General features: G+C 38.2%; 1 protein-coding gene across 1 annotated transcript; it reads right to left on the bottom strand.

The window, feature by feature from the left end:
* Positions 1–14,828: 14,828 nt before the first annotated feature.
* LOC121253465 lies at positions 14,829–16,034 on the bottom strand. The gene is made up of 3 exons (XM_041153478.1): positions 15,228–16,034; positions 15,059–15,114; positions 14,829–14,964 (listed from the first exon to the last, which is right to left on the bottom strand). The coding sequence occupies exons 1-3, from the start codon at positions 16,032–16,034 to the stop codon at positions 14,829–14,831; spliced, it is 999 nt and encodes a 332-aa protein (XP_041009412.1).
* Between the last annotated feature and the right edge of the window lie 1,810 nt (positions 16,035–17,844).

Here is a 17,844-nt window from a genome sequence, read left to right as displayed (position 1 = left end):
ACCCAGGTAACCCAATGTCCATGTGAGTTGGGCCATGCATATCCTAAGGTGGCCAAGGGGCCTTTATCAATGTAGCCCAAGAGGGGAATCCCCTTCCATCAAACATAGTTGTAGCTAATTTCTCCTCGACCCCTCTACGAGCAGGTTGCCTATAAATAACACCATCCACACGTTTTGTTATTTATAGTTTTCAAAAGATCCAACTTAGGTCTCGTTTGGATAGTGAGATGAGATGAGAATATCTCTTAATAGTAGTAAAATAGTTTGTGAATAATAGTTAAATGGTTTGAAATAATAGTTAAATGGTTTGAGTTAATATGTTTTATGGGATTTTAGAAAATAAGAGAGAAAAAGTTGAATAGAAATATTATAAAATTAAAATATTATTAAAATATAATTTTTTTAAAATAATTTTTGTTATGAGATTTGAATAAGTTGAATTACTTTTTGTATTTTGTTTGGAAGTTTGAAAAATTTGTAATGATTAGGTAATGATTAGATGAAAATTTTTAAAATTTAAAATTGAAAAGTGTTTGTGTTTGTGGTGTTTGGATATTGATAAGTGATGTGATGAGATGAGTTGGGAAGACTTTGCTCTCCAAACCAGACCTTTTTGAAGTGTTTCAAATTTGACCATGTCTGACTGAGTTTCAAAGTCCGCTACAATTTGGTGTCATCTTATTATATAGGGGCTTTTGCTGACGTGGCGAGGTGAAATTTTTCTCTGCTAGGGTTTACTCTGCTTGTTGCTAGGATGGCTGCCATCCAGGGTCAGCCTGGCCCCTTGACATTGACAGGGAGGCTTAGGTCTTTTGTGGATCTTGTCTCTCCGTCTCCTCAGACCATTCCTGAGGTGACTATCCCATTTAGGCAGCCGAAAGTCTTGGAGGGAGAAGTTTTTGTTCAATTCTCCAAGGAAGAATTGGAGAAGTCTACAAAACCTTTTAGGTTTGCCATCGTATTGAAGTTCTTGTGGCAAAGGCCATCTTTGAACGGGATTGTGCGCTGGGGAATAATCTCTCAGCTAGTGTTATCAGTGATGAGGAGGCCTCGGAATATGTTTGCAATGTTCTCGAATGAGGAGGGTTTTCTTAAAGCGATGACAAGGGAAAGTTGTGATGTTGATGGTGTTATATATTGCATATTCCAGTGGTCTATTGTTTTACAGAGGAGTCTAAACAGACCATGGTCCTTGTTTGGATTATGATTCCTGGCCTTTCTCCGTATTTCTATCATGAAGCTTTTCTGAAAAGCATCATGGCATCTATCAGAACGTATTTGAAAAGAGATAATGCTACGAGATGTGCGACACGGACTAATGGTGCAAGGGTTTGTGTTTTGATGAATATTTCTCTAGAGCTGATTCAGTCCTTTTGGATTGGTACTCTAAAAAACCCTTCGAATATTTTTCAGGCAGTGGTCTATGAAACTCTTCTGGCTTTTTGTATGCGTTGCAAGGTGCAAGGGCATAATCATATTACCTGTAAACATCAAGCAGAAAGAGATGAGAGGAAGGGACATGTTGGGGTTCCAAAACATTAGGGGTGCCAGAAAATAATGAGGTTGTTCATGTGGATCCGAATGGAGGATCTGCAGAAAAATTACCTGTTAATGAGAAGCCTTTGTTTGGTGGGGGAGAACATATGGAATCCATTGTTGGAGATGGGGTTTTACAACCCAGTTCTAGCATGGAGCCTTAGTACGTGCATGATATGTATGATGCTCAGGGGAGTCTGCAGTTGGCAGGAGAGAGGTTTTGTGCTTGGGGAATCTAGTGGGGTCCAGTATAAAGGGGCTTTATATGTTGATGCTTTTGATTGTGAGTCATTCGATCCAGGTGGGGCAGAGCTGGTTTTGGCACAAGGACCTGATGTGGGGCCTGTGTCGGGGGTTTTGGATGGTTCTGTACAGGTCTCCATTGTAAGGGTGGAGGAGGAAGGACTTGCTAATGAGGATATGCAGGTCGTAGTTTTTTTTGAGGAAGCGGAAAAAGTCGTCTCAGTGTTTGATGGAGAAGGAGATCTTCCCCATTTAGGGAAGAAGAGGGACAAAGTTTCGAATTCAGAACTTGTGAAGAAGGATGTGTCTAAAGGTCACATTTTGTGTAGTTCTTCCAGGGATCATAGTAGGCCCTCTTGATTGAATTTATGATTGATAAAATTATGTTTTGGAATGTTGGAGGACTCGGTACCTCGAAGAGTAGACTCTGGTGGTCTCTGTTGAAGAAACATAAACCAAAAATTTTAATTGTGGCAGAACATTTTAGAGGTGATAGTAAGCTTTTACGTTGGCAAAACATTTTACGCTTTGATAATTGTTGTTCTAATGGTGGTCAAGACAGAAAGTTGTGGATTTTCTGGGTAAAGGATGTGTAGGTTAGTGTGCTTGGAAGTTCTAATCAATAGATTACAATGTTGATTAATTCATCTATGGTGGCTTCTGTTGTTTATGCCAAATGTTTGTATTTGGAACGTCGGCAACTCTTGACGGATCTTTTATCTTTCAGCAATATTGATTTGTCGTGGGTGATACTTGGTGATTTTAACATTATTCGAGAAGATAGTGAGAGACGGGGAGGCAATCTGAGGTGGCCTTGTGCAAAGGAGGATTTCTGCAATTTTGTTAATGCTGGGGGTTTGATTGAGGTTCTTTTCAGTGGCATTAAGTTCTCTTGGTGCAATGGGGAGGGTGGGATGGCAAGTAGTTGGGCTCATTTGGATAGAGGTTTTTGTAACTCTAAATGCTTAGACCTTTTTCCATCAGATCACTCCCTAGAGGTCATCGGATCACGCTCCCATGATTCTTGGATTGTCTGAGATTTCCCTGAGGTATGGTCTGAGCTCTTTCAAATTCCAACAGATGTGGACTTCTCATGAGGATTTTTTGAGGTGTGTTTCAAATTCTTGGCAAGAGGAAATAAGTGGTTCGGGTCTTGGGAAGCTTGCTTATAAATTAAAAAGATTCAAAGTTGTTCTTTGGAGTTGAAATAAAGGGTTTTTGGGTGGACAGGTGAGCATATTAAAAGTTGGAGGCAAGAGTACAGGAAGGAGAAGCAAGGCTTCAGGAAGGTTTTTCAGAGGAGGTCGAGAATGATGTCTTGGTGTCTAAAATTGAGTTATCTTCTTGGTTAAAAAGGGAGGAGACCCCCATTGCTCAACAAGTCAAGCAAACTTGGATTGATCATGGCAAGGCAAATTCTTCTCTCTTTTTTCTGCGTTGCAGGCTAGGAGGCATAATGTAGTGCTTGATATGCACCTTAATGATGGTTGGGTTCTGTCTTCTAGGGAAGAGATCCATGATGTGGCAGTTGGTTATTTTGAGAATTTTCTTCAAGCAAGACCACGAAGTAATCTTCCCGACCTTTCAAATTTAGTGCAGGTTGAGGTTTTGGAAGCTGAAAATTAGGATCCTTGCAAGTGTCCTTTTGAGTAGGAGATCAAGGCCGCTTTATTATCTATTCTGATGGATAGTAACCCAGGTCCGGTTAGATTTGGTTTGGGCTTTTTTAGACACTACTGGGAGCTAGTCAAGAAGGATTTGTTGGTGGTTGTTTGTGAGTTCTTTCAGGGTTCTCCCCTCCCCAAGTTTTATACCTCTTTGTTCATAGTATTAATTCCCAAAGTATTGAATCCTTCATCCTTTGATAAGTTTAGGCCGATTAGCCTATGGTCCATGGTCTATAAAATTTGCTATAAGCTTATGGTTGGTCGATTGACGTCGGTTTTGAGTCATGTTATCTCCTTGGAACAAGGTGCTTTTCTTCCTGAGAAAAGTATATTTGACAATATAAGTCTTATTCAAGAGTTGGTTCATGACATCAACAAGTCAGTTAGAGGTGGGAATATTATGATGAAGATAGACATCGCTAAGGCTTATGTTACCATTGATTGGGAGTTTTTATTTCATGTTCTAAGAGCATTTGGTTTTTCGAATGAGATATGATTTATCAATATGTTGCTACTTCATGGTATTCGATTGTTATGAATGGGATGGCTAAAGGTTTCGTTAAGGGAGGAAGGGGTCTTCGTCAATGGGATCCACTTTCGTCTTATTTATTCATTATGGTGGAGAAGGTTTTCACTCGGCTTCTGAAGAGCAAGTTTGAGACGAGAGAGATTGGTTTTTTTCCTCATCTGAGAGGTGGCCCTTTAATTTTGCATCTTCTATATGCACATGACATCGTGAATTTTGCAAATGGAGGGAAAAGTTTGATTAAGGCAATTAAGGATGCTCTTAGTCTGTATGCAATCTGGTCGGGACAGGTGGTAAATGAGACCAAGTCTTTGTTATCCTTCTCAACAAAGATCTCGGCTCATCAGCGACATGAACTCTTACGCTTGATAGGTTTTACGGAAGGTAAATTTCCAGTTAAGTATCTTGGCAGTAATTCAACATATTTGACAAAAAATAGAAGGATGGAAGATGAAATTTTTGTCTTCAAGAGCTAAGTAGATTCTTTTACAACATGTCTTATCTAGTATGCCTGTCCATTTGTTGGAAGTAATTCAAGCTCCAAAATCTGTTTTATACTCCATCAACAGGTTGTTTAGCAATTTTTTCTGGGGCTCAGTGGATGGTAAGTCTAAGCACAAGTGGGTGTCTCGGGACATGCTTTGTAAGCCAACTGATGAGGGTGGTGTTGGTTTGCAAAGTATGTTTGTCCTCCAAAAATCGTTGCACCTCAAATTTGCTTGGAAGTTGTTGACAGGTAGTTCTTTGTGGACGAGTTTTTTTAAGGCAAAGTATGTGAGGCATCAACATATTTCTATTGTTAGTCCTAGGAAAGGAATTTGGTTTTGGAGGGGGGTCATGGATTTGGTTCCTGTAGTGCTCAATCACTCCAAATGGGTTGTAAAAGAAGGGCACATCTATTTCTGGAAGGATAAGTGGTTAGAGTCAAGACCACTCTGTGATCAGCAAGATATTGTTGCAAGTCCAAAGTTGAGTATTAAGCAGTGTATGGTGCATAATAGTTGGGATGTTGACATATAAGTACAGCTTGTGGGTCGGGAGCTCACTGACAAAATTTTGTCTACTATAGGAGGCACTAAAGAAGGCTCGAATATATTGCTTTGGTTGGGTAATTCAGATGGAAAGTTCACAACTCTTAGTGCTTGGAATTTGGTCCGTGTAGTAGCTCCAAAACGATAGTTGTCGAAGTGGATACGGCATGCTACTTTGCTAAAGAAATTTTTGGTTACTATGTGGAGAGCTCTTTCACAGAGTCTGAGTGCAGATGATTGTATAAGGAGAATTGACATTCCTTTGGTATCAAAATGTGAGTGTTGTGAGGAGGGGGCATTTGAGGATTTAAACCATGTGCTTTTTTTTTTTGGGGGGGGTGGGGGGACAACAACTGCTAAATGAAAATTGTGTTCTAACATTTTGGGTATCCCTTATGTTGTTAGCAGATCGTGGAGAGAGTCGGTGGAGGCGTGGTTCATACATACAAAGAATACTTCACATGTGGGTAATTTAATTGGTTGACTACATTTGTACTGATTGCATGGAGTTTTTGGTTTAGAAGGAACAAAATGGTACATGAGAAGGCATGCATGGAACCTGCCCATGTGGTTAATTTTGTCTTTTCACTGAAGAAGGTGCCTCATAGCATAAGATAGATCAAAACTCCCAAGTAGTAGACATGCAATTGATGGCTTCCTCCACCTGCATGTTTCTATAAACTCAATGTAGATGGTGCCATGTTCTATGATCAAAAGAAGGCTTGGGTATGGATTATTCTCAAAGATTTTAGTGGGGATGTTGTGTTGGTAGCTAGCAAAGTGGAAGAAGAAGTTTCTGATCCATCTACAATTTGTCTTTACAGAAAGTACATTTGTCCTCCACATCAAGCCTCCTTCTTCTCAGATTTTCCATGGTTGGCAATCCATCCCTACATGCTCTCCATACAAAAACTTTAACTTTGTTAGGGACCTTCAGCTTCCATAGAGCAGACCATAGTGGATTGTGGTAATTAGTAGTTGACGGTTCTCCATAATTTTCCTCTTTGCTAGCTTTGAAGAATCTATAGGCACTCTTTACACTAAATCAGTCACTTTTCCTTGCCCAAATCCACTTATCTTCCTCATCACTGGGGCTTGGAGCAATTTTTAAGATCTCTACAGCTTAGTTTGGATTGAATAGAGCTCTAATTCTATTCATATCCCACCATTTTGTGTTGCCATCAATTAGATCACCCACCTTGGCATCAATTGAATCAAGCTTTACACAAGCAGTATCCCTTTGCAAGACTTGGTGGCCTGGGACCCAACAATCCTTCCAAGTCCTGACAGTCATGCCATTTCCAATACTCCATCTGCCCCGCTTAAGAAGAAGATGCTTTGCTTCCCAAATTCCTCTCCAGGCATAAGAGGGATTAGCACCTAAGGGAGCATCAAATAACTTAACTTTTGGAAAATATTTGGCCTTATAGATTTTGTGCAACAAGCTTCCTTTCTCTTTGATTAGTGAGGAATTATGAGTAAATTGCATATTGAATACCTAATTTAGCAGGTTATTTATGTCTCATAAACTGAAATACACAACATTATAAAAAAAAATGGCTTTGGTTTAAATGCATAATGGGTACTATGCCATTTTGATAATACTGGGCTTCTCTTTTAGGCATGTGTAGGACTAAGCTAATTGAATTACTATGCCCAAGGCCATACGGTTCAAATCCCAAGCTGGGCCCATTACTCTTGCAAAGCCTTAAAGCCATACACTGAAGGGAGAAGCCATGGGAAGTTGCAGGAAAGAAGAGGAAAAACCTCTCGAGGGCAAATCCTTGAACTTGAGGAAGAATCGGTTACATGAGAGAGAAAAAGGTGATGGAAATGAGGACAAAAGGAAAGGAGGAACCAGAGGAGAATTCATTCGATTTGTGGGGAATATGAGGGTTTTCTTTCTTTGTTCTTTTCAGTCGTCTGTTAATATTTTCTAGGGTTTTTGTTGCGCGTTGTAGTCATTATCTTGATGATGATACGAGGCTAGATCCAAAACTTGGGTTGCAGGAAACAAGTTTTATTTACTTCAATAAGTATTTGGTATTTGTGATTTTTTGGTTAAACTGTTCATTTCGTTGGCAGTCATCATTTGCTTTAGGGTATGTGTTAAGGATTTCTTGTTCTTGACCTGTTGTAAACTCACGACACAACAAAACCTGGAATCAATCAAGGGTTCTTCTTACCGAGAGCTAAAAATGAAATTGGTTGTTAATTCGATAAGGGTTTTCAATTATCAGTGTATGGATCTGATTATGCATGCTTAATTTTATAGCATTGATTCCTTGATTGGGTTAATGTTAGCAAATAGCACCCGATAACCAGGTCCTTCATTCAGATTAAGTGAACCCTAACTTGTACCCTAAGTGTTTGATAAACTATTGCTTAGATCATTTTCGTTCATGGTTCGTTTGAAATATTTTGAGTAAACTCATTTCATTACATTTGGAATTTATAATTTCAGTACTTAGGGGTTTGGGATCTCGCTATTTTTAATCTTGAAATTGCACTCAATCCCTCATTGTCTCATGATCCGAAGCAAGCACTCAACATTTTTATAATCTCTGAACATATTCCATCGAACATTCTGTAGAGTTCTTGTGAATAGAATCCAGAGTACAGACATTTACATTTATTTTACATTGCCCATCTGTTCTTATTCTTTTTTCTTTTCTTTTCTTTTCTGTGCATTTTAAAACTTGTGTAACCCATTGTCCCTGAGGAAATAACCTTGGAGTCTCACCCTATACACTAGTTCTGCTTTTACATTTGGAAGCATTAATTGGTGAGTATCAAGCTTTCGGCATCATTGCCGGGGACAACTGGTGAAACATAATTTTTCTTACAAAAGAAAAGAAAGGAGTTGCTAGATTATGTGAACCTCTTCATAGATTGGGTGACATTCCTCACTCTATGCTAATTGATTTTTCATATTGTTTTCTTTTTTACACTTGTTCTTATTTTTTCCCTTTTTGGGAGTGCATGTCTACTTGGACTAGAGACCAAGCATCACGACTAGTTAGGTCTGAATCATTTTCATCCACTGAGTCTGCATCCATATCTTTTGAGTCCTCATCTGAAAATCCAAGTAACATGGAAGGGGACAAGACATTAAGAGAATACTTACAGCCTGTTATAACTAGTCCCCCATCTTGCATTATTCAACCTTTAAATGTAAATAATTTAAATTTTAAACCTGAGATGATTCCATTGATACCCCATTTTCATGACATGGAATCTAAAAACCCTTATTTGCATATTAAAGAGTTTGAAAAAGTATGCTCTACATTCATGGATCGTACATGTACTGAAGAGGTGATAAGGTTGAAATTATTTCATTTTTCCCTTAAAGATAAGACTAAAACATGGCTAAATTCTTTAAGACGTGTAACACCCCGCCTAATTAACCCTGAAGTACTCTAGGTTAGGCTCTTAATTATGGGTTAATTACTTACATTAAGGTTGATAGTAGGATTAGCATTAATGAACTGAGGATTAAAGAGGCAAGCCCATTAGTAATTTTGGTGAGGCTTTTTAGGACCCTAGTGCATTCTTGGGCCTAGCCCAAGAAAGTCTTGAACCAAGCCCTTAGGGAATCAAGACTAGTTTTGGCCCAAGTATAAGGAAGGTACAGGGCCTTTGGGCCAAGCTTGGTATAGAATAGACCCATGGCCCAATTAGGCCAAGTCAAATCTTGTCAAGTCAAATTTAGTGGATCTTGAGGTTCCTTTTTAACCCAACAAATTTGGAAAATGAGGCCTTCTCATTCAAACCCAAGAGCCCATAAGCCCTGAACCTACAACATTTTCAAGCCCACAAGGTTCAAATCCATGTTTAGGTTTATTTCACCATTCAAGATCAAAAGCCCAATACACCTTACCATTGGTTTCCTTAAGCCCAAATCATACCCAAAGTACCTAAATTAAGTTTTGAAAATTGACTAAGGCCATTAACTATCATACTTGAGGTTAGTGCACTTTAAACGATGTTTTGAAGCTTAATTAAATTTAATCTTTTCTTAAACCTTTTAATTTAAATTTTTTTGAATTAATCCATTAAACCATGATTATACCATGTTAATACCCTAGCTAAACCATCCCACATGTCATTAAGAAAAATGACATAACAAGCCTAAACCTTGCACCAATAGGTTTTGTGCAATCTCCTTTGTAATGCTTGGACTAATTTTCCCTTGGACCTAACACTTTTGTGATTTTTTCTCAAGGTTAAATGGTCCTTAAACACCTCATGAGGCCGTCCCAAACTCATTTTGAGCCTTGGACGAAATTGATTGCATCAACCAACTGACAAAGCCAAACAGGGTGCACCTTGGTTTAGTTTGTGTTGTAACCGATTGGATTGATTTTGAACCAGCCTCCTGCCATGGTTTCCACCACCACCCCATGCCACCTCCTTCACAACCCAATCTTCAAGAGGTCCCATGACCATAATGAAAGATTTTGAATCAGTTTGGCTGCCCAAAACATCCAAAAACTGAACTAATTTCCTGCCACCTCAAAACCACCTTCATCCACTAGTTTCCAAGGGTGGTTTGTGGATTTATTTGCCACCCAAAGAATGCCCCACGACCAGGACATCCTCATAGGATCAATGTAGCAACTTTGGAAAGGGAATCATGGTGGTTTTGGGCCACTATTCCCCCTGCACAAGATGACCTAAGCCTATGCAAGCAAGTCTGAAAAGTTTCCAAATTTGAGCACCTCCAACTTTACCCAATCACCAAGTAGCCAAGTCAGTGCCCCTCACCCCTTGGACACCTATAAGTGCTTTCCTCACCTTCTCATTTCATTCACACCACCACCTCCAAGCATCCTCTTGTGCCTTGAGAGCATTTCTCCCTCGTAGAGATCAAAAGAGTGCAACCGAGTGAAGTTTTGGTGAGTTCATGAGTGTTCTTGTGTAAGGTAGTCTTGAGTGCTTTGAAGGCCACTAAATTTGTAATTTTTCTTGAATTTGATCTTAGTTAGCATGTCAAGCTTTGCTTTCAAGTGCTGGTATGAAATTTGGTTGAGTTTTAAGAAGTTTATCACACTTAGATCAAAACCGGGTCAGTTAAAAGATGGTTTGAATGATTTTAATTAGAAATTTAGTTATGGAATGTCCTAAGCATGATTTGATATGATTTATCATTGTCCTAACATGATTATCGAAGGTTTAATTTGTGGTTAGAAGCATGCCATGATAGGTTTTGAATCTATCTTGTTTTGATTATCAAGCATGTATCGGTTTTAAGCATACTGTTGATTGAGGATTTCTAAGCTATAATTAAGTGTTGGGATGAACTTGATTATTCAAGGATTAGACTTCTTCATGCCATTAAAGAAGTGATCATTTGTGATTAAACAAAATGCCATATGCATGCATTCATAGGGATCAATAGTTGAAAACACACTTAGGCATCAACTATGATGCATGCCACGGGTTGGGAATGTTTGGGAAAGCTACACTTTGAATTTTTTAAATACAATGGCATAGATGGTTTTAGAATGCCAAAAATATGAAGTCCATGAGATTTGGTTAAATTTGGAGTTCGGTTGCAATTAGTGAAAATTTAGGGCTTAAATGGCAATTCTTAAAAGTCTAGGGGTATTTTTGTAAATACTCAATTTTTGAAGCCTTTGATTTTGAACCTATCCATAGAAGTATTAACCCTAACTTAGTATACACATGATTTATGCAACTACGACGTTATTTTCAAATTTCTCCAGAAGTTGGTAAGTTGGCCTCTAACTTACATCTTGATAGATTATTTATGAATTATTGATAAATATTTCATTCATATCTCAATTATCATTTTGAGCATCAAATATCATGCTATATGATACATTGAGTCCATACTTACATAGCATATGACATTTTGACCATTTTTACATATTACATTTATAAATGTCATTTTTTACATGAAATTTACTACATATGTACATGCCATGAAAAACATTTTTCAAAACATAGTATGAAAATCATTTTTTCACAACCCCAAAGGCTAGGATGAGGAATTATGCTGGTGGAACTCCTATGTCCTCTCTGGAGTGTTTAATAATGGAGTGCTAATCCCTAGGTTGACAAAGAACAGTCAACAGGCTTCGTATGAGTTCTTTTTAAAGAACACTGAAGCGAAGTCAACTTGTTATGACACCTAACGATGGTGAGTGTACACGTTATGAATTTTATGATGTTATGTTATATCTACCAATGCATTGAGAACGAGTCTATAGATAACGTATTCAACGTGAGTTCTACTACAGTCACCAGTAGGTACTCACAGTGTATGGGGGGAACTGACATTACCACACATTATGATGTTAATCAAGAATGCGATTAATGATGAAATTTTATAAAGAAGTTACGTTTTAAAAAATGATGAAATTACTTACTGAGCAAATACCTGTCTCTATATTTTCTTTTAAAAGATGTTGAGGAATATGGATGAGAGACATGCATACTGATTTTTCTATATCTCATGCATTGCATATTTATATTTTTCATGTTTGATTTATCTTTGTGTCAGTTGGTTGTTTAACTTACTGAGATTTCAAGTAAATCTCACCCTTTTATGGGACCACTATGGAATGATAGAAGTTGTGTTAGGACTCAACCAGGACGAGATTGATGGAGCATTAGATCTGCATGATTGAGAAGGAGCCGGATCTGGAGAGGAAGCTAGACTTAATTCTGTTGTTCATAGCCCAAGTCCTTCATGCTTTAGATATCATGAAAAGAATGATATGACTTTGTATATAAGTCTATGCTACTTTGGTATTTCAAACATGACGACCTTCTAATAAAGTTTGGATGTTTTTAGTTATTTTGACATATCTTATACTTTAACCTTTTATTTCTGCTGGCAATTATTGCGAACTACTAGTTGTATACTAGGATGCATTGCCTATTAACTGTCATGTATGAGGCTATGTAACCTTGCATTGCTTGTCCTGACTCTCTAAGTCTCTGTTCCATCCCAAGAGGAGGTTGGAGGCATCACAAGAAGTAGATCCATTGGGACTTGGCAGGAAATGCAAACTGAGTTTTTTCTTAAAAAAAAAAAAACTCCCAATACATAGAACAAATGCCCTAAAAAGGTAGATTATGAATTTTGGCCAAAAAGATGTTGAGACATTTTTTCAATGTTGTGAAAGGTTCAAAGATCTGTTAAATGCTTGTCTTCATCATGATTATGAACTTTGGAGGGTTATTAGTTTTTTTCTATGAAGGATTACAACCCAAAATGAGACAGTTTTTTGAAACCATGTGTGATGGTGAATTTTTTAACAAAGCGCTAGAGGAAGCTTTTGAGTACTTTGATTATTTAGCTGAAAATACTCAATCATGGGATGTCTCTGATTTTGGGGACAGATATGAAAATTTGAGAAGTGCTACTAGGGGTGGGAAGTACAATCTTAAGGAGGTTGATGATTTGCATACTAGGACAGCACTGATTTCTAAGAAATTAGAGTCTATTGAACTTATAAAGGTTAATGAAATGCAAGTAATACCTCCAAATCTTGATAAATGTGGTATATGTGGGGATCAAGGGCATAGTACTAGTACATGCCCTACCATACTTGTTTTTAAGGAAGTATTGCTAGATCAACCTAGTGCTATTAATATGATTTCTAAGAATTACTCCGAGCCATTTTCTAACACTTACAATGTAGGTTGGAGAAACCACCATAATTTCAGTTGGAGAACTGAACAACAAACCTCTTCCTCTACAACACCAACTCCCTATATACCCTATTCAGCACCACCACCACTAAGACCCTCACAATAACCCAAACAACCTCACCCCATTCCAAAGAAAAGCCTAGAAAAATCTATACAATAGCTCATTGTAAACCTCCAACAGTTCATGCAAAGTCAAGCAACCATAACCAACCAAAACTCCCAAGCGATAAATGACATTAGAGGGACCCTCACAAAAGTGACTACCTCTATGAGTGCCCAAGAAAAAGGGAAGTTTCCAACCCATCCACAACGTAATCCACAAGGACAACAACCTCAAGGTATAGTAGAAGGGGCCAATGTGAAGGCTGTAAAAGCCATCACAACTTTGAGAAGTGGTAAGGTCTTGGAAAAAACCTGTCCACAGTACTGGCAGCTCAGGTAAGGAGTCTAACTTTCAGCCAGATAAGAATGAGTCAAGTACCATAAATGCCGAAACTCCTGTTTTTACTATGCTTGCTCCATTTCCTCAAAGATTGATTTCTTTGCAAAAAGAAAAACAAACATCTGAGATTTTGAAAATTCTTAAGCAAGTTAGAATAAATATCCCTCTTTTAGATGCCATCAAACAAGTCTCGGCCTACGCAAAAGTTTTGGAAGTCTTATACACTGTCAAACGAAAGTTAAATGTTCAAAAAAAACTTTTCTCACTAAACAAGTCAGTGCCATAATTTAGAACCATACACTACCTAAATACAAGGATCTTAGTTCACCCACTATCTCTTGTATCATATGAAATTCAAAGATTGGCCAGGCTTTGTTGGATTTTGGCTTGCAGGTAAATCCGTTGCCCTTTAGTGTGTATGAGTAGCTAGGTTTGGGTGAGAAGAAACCCACCTCTATAATTTTACAATTGACAGATCCATAAAAATCCCTAAGGGGATCGTGGAGGATGTGCTAGTGCAAGTGGATAGATTTTATTATCCAATAGACTTTGTAGTACTGGACATGAAATTAACTGCTCAATCTAATGCTTCCTTTGCCCCAGTGATCTTAGGAAGGCCCTTCTTTGCAACCTCTAATGCCATGATAAATTGTAGAAGTTGGATTTTAAAGTTAAGTTTTGGTAATATGACCTTGGAGTTGGACATTTTCAATTTGTGTAGGAAACCTCAAGAGGTGAAGGAAGTGTAGGAAGTCAATGTCTTGGAAGCCATATTTGCTGAAAATTCTTTGTTCAATTATGAATCTAATGATTCCTTGCTTGATGACATTGACTGTGTTTCCATTGTCTGTTGCAGGAAATCCAAGTGACACATAGTGGAGGCTTAAGTTTGAGCCTTTGCCTCCTATGTCAAAATCAACCAGACCTTCAAATGAGAAGATCAATTCTGGAATTAAAAACCTTGCCAATAGAGTTGAAGTATGCTTATCTGGGACGTGGAGATTCTTTTCAAGTTGTAAGTTTATCTCAACTTACTACTGAGCAAGAGGGTAAGTTACTTGAGCGGTTGACACAGCATAGGTCTGCCATTAGGTAGACTATCATTGACACGAAAGGTATAAACCCCTTAACTTGCACTCACATAATTTATTTAGAAGAAGGGCTAGGCCTTCTAGGAAAATGCAAAGGAGATTAAACCCTATAGTAAAGGAGGTAGTAAAAAATGAAGTCTTGAAATTGCTAGACATATGTATTATCTACCCTATAGGAGATAGTCAATGGATAAGCCCAATTCAAGTGGTACCAAAAAAATTTGGGGTCACTGTTGTGGGAAATAAAAAAGGAGAGTTAATACCCACAAAAATGACAACTATGGAGGATGTGTAAAGACTATAGGATGCTAAATGCAACTTCTAAGAAAAACCATTTCCATTTACCCTTCCTTGTCCAAATTCTAGAAAAGGTGGCTAGACATGAATATTATTATTTTTTAGATGGCAATTCTGGGTACTATCAGATCAAAATTGCCCTTGAGGATCAAGAGAAGACTACTCTCACTTATCCCTTTGGGACATTTGCTTTTAAAAGAATGCCCTTTGGTCTATTTTTGATAGAAGAGCCAAGGTTCACCTGTCCATGAGTGACCTCGTCCCAAATTTTATTAATAAACCTTCACTTGTGGCGGAGGAAAACCGTGGTTACAAACTGGCACCTGGGGTTACAAGATAAACAAGAAAGTTCTTAAACCAGGTGTCACAATTACTGGAAGCCTCTAACCAAAAGAAAACTACATCAAGACAAGACATACTAAAATACTTAGCAAGAAAACCTTTCCTGTAAAAGAACCACAAACAACGTTAACTCAAAAACATAAAATCATAAAATCTTACCAATCCAACCAAAAAGCCACATGAATAATGACGCTAACAGCAACGCAAAGATGGAAAACCCAGTATATCCAAACGGATTAATCCTCGAAGCAACCTAGGCACATCCCTGAGAAATCTCCATTCAGAGTTCAGTCCAGTCACACCACTTCATGCCAACCAATCAGTAACTTTATTTCCCTCCCTATAAACATGTCTAACTATGCACACCATAGAATCCATAAGTGCTAGAGTATCTTCCCAAAAATCTTCCAGGTACCACACCCCACACCTTCGCCTATTCCACCACGAGATCACTACTTGAGAATTTAATTCAATTTCCACAAAATTAATCCCCAGATCCTTATAGGCTTTGAGACCCTGCAAAATAGCTAACAATTCAGCTATATTATTTGAACCAAAACCAATATGAGAATTGAAGGCGTAAACCATATGGCCTCGTTCATTTCTAATAATACCACCCACTCCTGAAGAACCTGGGTTACCAAGACTACTACCGTTTGTTTTCAACTTAAACCACCCTTGAGCTGGCTTTTGCCAAGCAACTAGCTTTAAAAACTTCCTATTGGGAACCAACACCAAAATATTCAAAATCTGTAAAATCTGTAAGTCATGTCTAGAACATTTACTAACCTTTTTCATATCTCGACTTACTAAACGCATCCAACTTCTAATAGAAAGCCAGACTGAACTAATAGACTGAATACTACCCTCCATGCGTGCTGTACATATTCTACGCCAAAGGTGCCAAGTAATAATGGAAGGTAGAAGCCCCACTATAAGCCCCACTTGAGATACTGAGGGCGCACGTCGAAACCAAATTATTGCCATCTCCCTCCAAGTAAGACCAAGAGGAAGACCAAAGGTAGCTCCATAATAATGCCATAATTCCTTTGCAAACTCACCTTCGAAAAGTACGTGGTTTTGGTCTTCATACTTATCTTCGTGACAACAATCACAACGAGAAACTATTGGGATTCCAATACATCGAAGACGATCATCTACGCTCAAAGCCATGTTCCATGCTTTCCACATCAACGCCGAAATCTTAAGTGGGAGCAACTATGCCACATCCAAGGATGCCACTCCATACTAGAACCTTGTATTCAAATGCAATCCCAAGCAGATTTAGTAGAAAAATTCCCACTCTCACGCTTCATCCAGATCAATACATCAAACCCTTCCTCACATTCGGCCAAGGCCTCAATAATTTCCTCCAAATTATCCTGTCCCACTATCGTACTCAACAGCTGCACATCCCAACTATTGGACAACTTGCACTCTTTAACTTTAAGCATCGGATTACCCACTATCTGGAACTCATCAATTAACGGACCCCCATCTCTCCATTTATCATACCAAAATAAAATGTTCCCATCTCTAACTCTCCGCTTTGTATTATTAAGGACACTAGGAATACTTTTAACAATCATTTTCCAAAACCTCGTTCCTTTTTTCATATCAATGAGACACCAAGGTGAAGAGCCCACATATTTTCCTTTAAAGAACCTAGCCCACAAAGACTCTCCTTGAATTAAGTTCCATGCAAACCGCATATGCAATGCTTTTTGCATATCCTCCAAATTACGCAAACCCATTCCTTCCTCCTCTATTGGCTTACAAATACTATCCCATGCCACCCACTTTTTTTTTCCTTTACCATTCACCTCACCCCAAAAAAATGTGCTCATCATTCGGTTTAATTCTTTAATAATTGATTGAGAGACCTGCAACACCGCAAATATATGTAAAGCCATACCAGAAAGCACATGCCGAAGAAGAATCAACCGGCCTCCCGATGATAGGATTTTCATTTTCCAACCACTGATTTTGTTCCAGACTTTGTTTACCATCTCCTCCAGGTAATCCTACTTAAGACGCCACAAGACAATCGGAACCCCTAGATATTTAAAAGGAAATGAGCCTTCCGAGAACCCTGTCAGCCTTTTAAGAGCTCTCTTTCTGACCAACAAAATTTTTGGAGAATAAAATATTGCCATCTTTTCTTTATTAATTTTCTGTCCTGACCAATCTTCATACTTTTCAAACACCCATAACAGTTCCCTCACCAACTTCTTTCCTCCATTCAAAAAAATCACAATGTCATCAGCGTACATAAGATGTGAAATATGAGGAGTGCCTCTAGCTTAGGAAAACTTTTCAATCTTTTTTGCCATAAAGCTATGTTTTAAAAGTCTAGATAGTACCTCCTGAAGAATAATAAAGAGATAAGGCGAAAGGGGATCCCCTTGGCGTAGTCCCCGACCCCATGAAAAAATCCTTTTGTCATTCCGTTTTGTCGTCCCTTTGGTCTATGCAATGCCTCAACCACTTTTCAAAGATGTATGTTAAGCATTTTTAGTGACCTAATTGCTAACATAGTTGAATTTCTTTTTGATGATTTCTCAGTGTTTGGAAAGACATTCGATTCTTGTTTAGCTAACTTGAAAATGTTTTGGTCCAGGTGTGAGGAAAATCAACTACTATTGAACTGGGAAAAGTGTCATTTTATGGTACACCGAGGAATAGTCATTGGTCACAGTGTCTCCAAGGGGTATTGAGGTTGAAAAGTCTAAAGTAGAACTAATTTCAAACCTTCCTATGCCTAGGAATGTGAAGGATGTTAGATCTTTTTTAAGCCATGCTAGTTTTTATAGACGATTCATTAGAAATTTCAGTTCAATCTCAAAACCTCTATGTTAATGCATGATGTTAGTTTGGCATGGACTGAGGACTGTCAAAATACTTTTGGCTAGTGAAAATCTTTTCTCATCACTGCTCCCATAATCCAACCCCTAAATTGGACACTTCCTTTTAAAATAATGTG

Source organism: Juglans microcarpa x Juglans regia, chromosome 2S (assembly GCF_004785595.1).
Source record: "Juglans microcarpa x Juglans regia isolate MS1-56 chromosome 2S, Jm3101_v1.0, whole genome shotgun sequence".
In the NCBI taxonomy this organism is placed as follows: domain Eukaryota; kingdom Viridiplantae; phylum Streptophyta; class Magnoliopsida; order Fagales; family Juglandaceae; genus Juglans; species Juglans microcarpa x Juglans regia.
The sequence above is the reverse complement of the archived record's forward strand: the minus strand, read 5'-3'. Positions and strand labels throughout refer to the sequence as shown.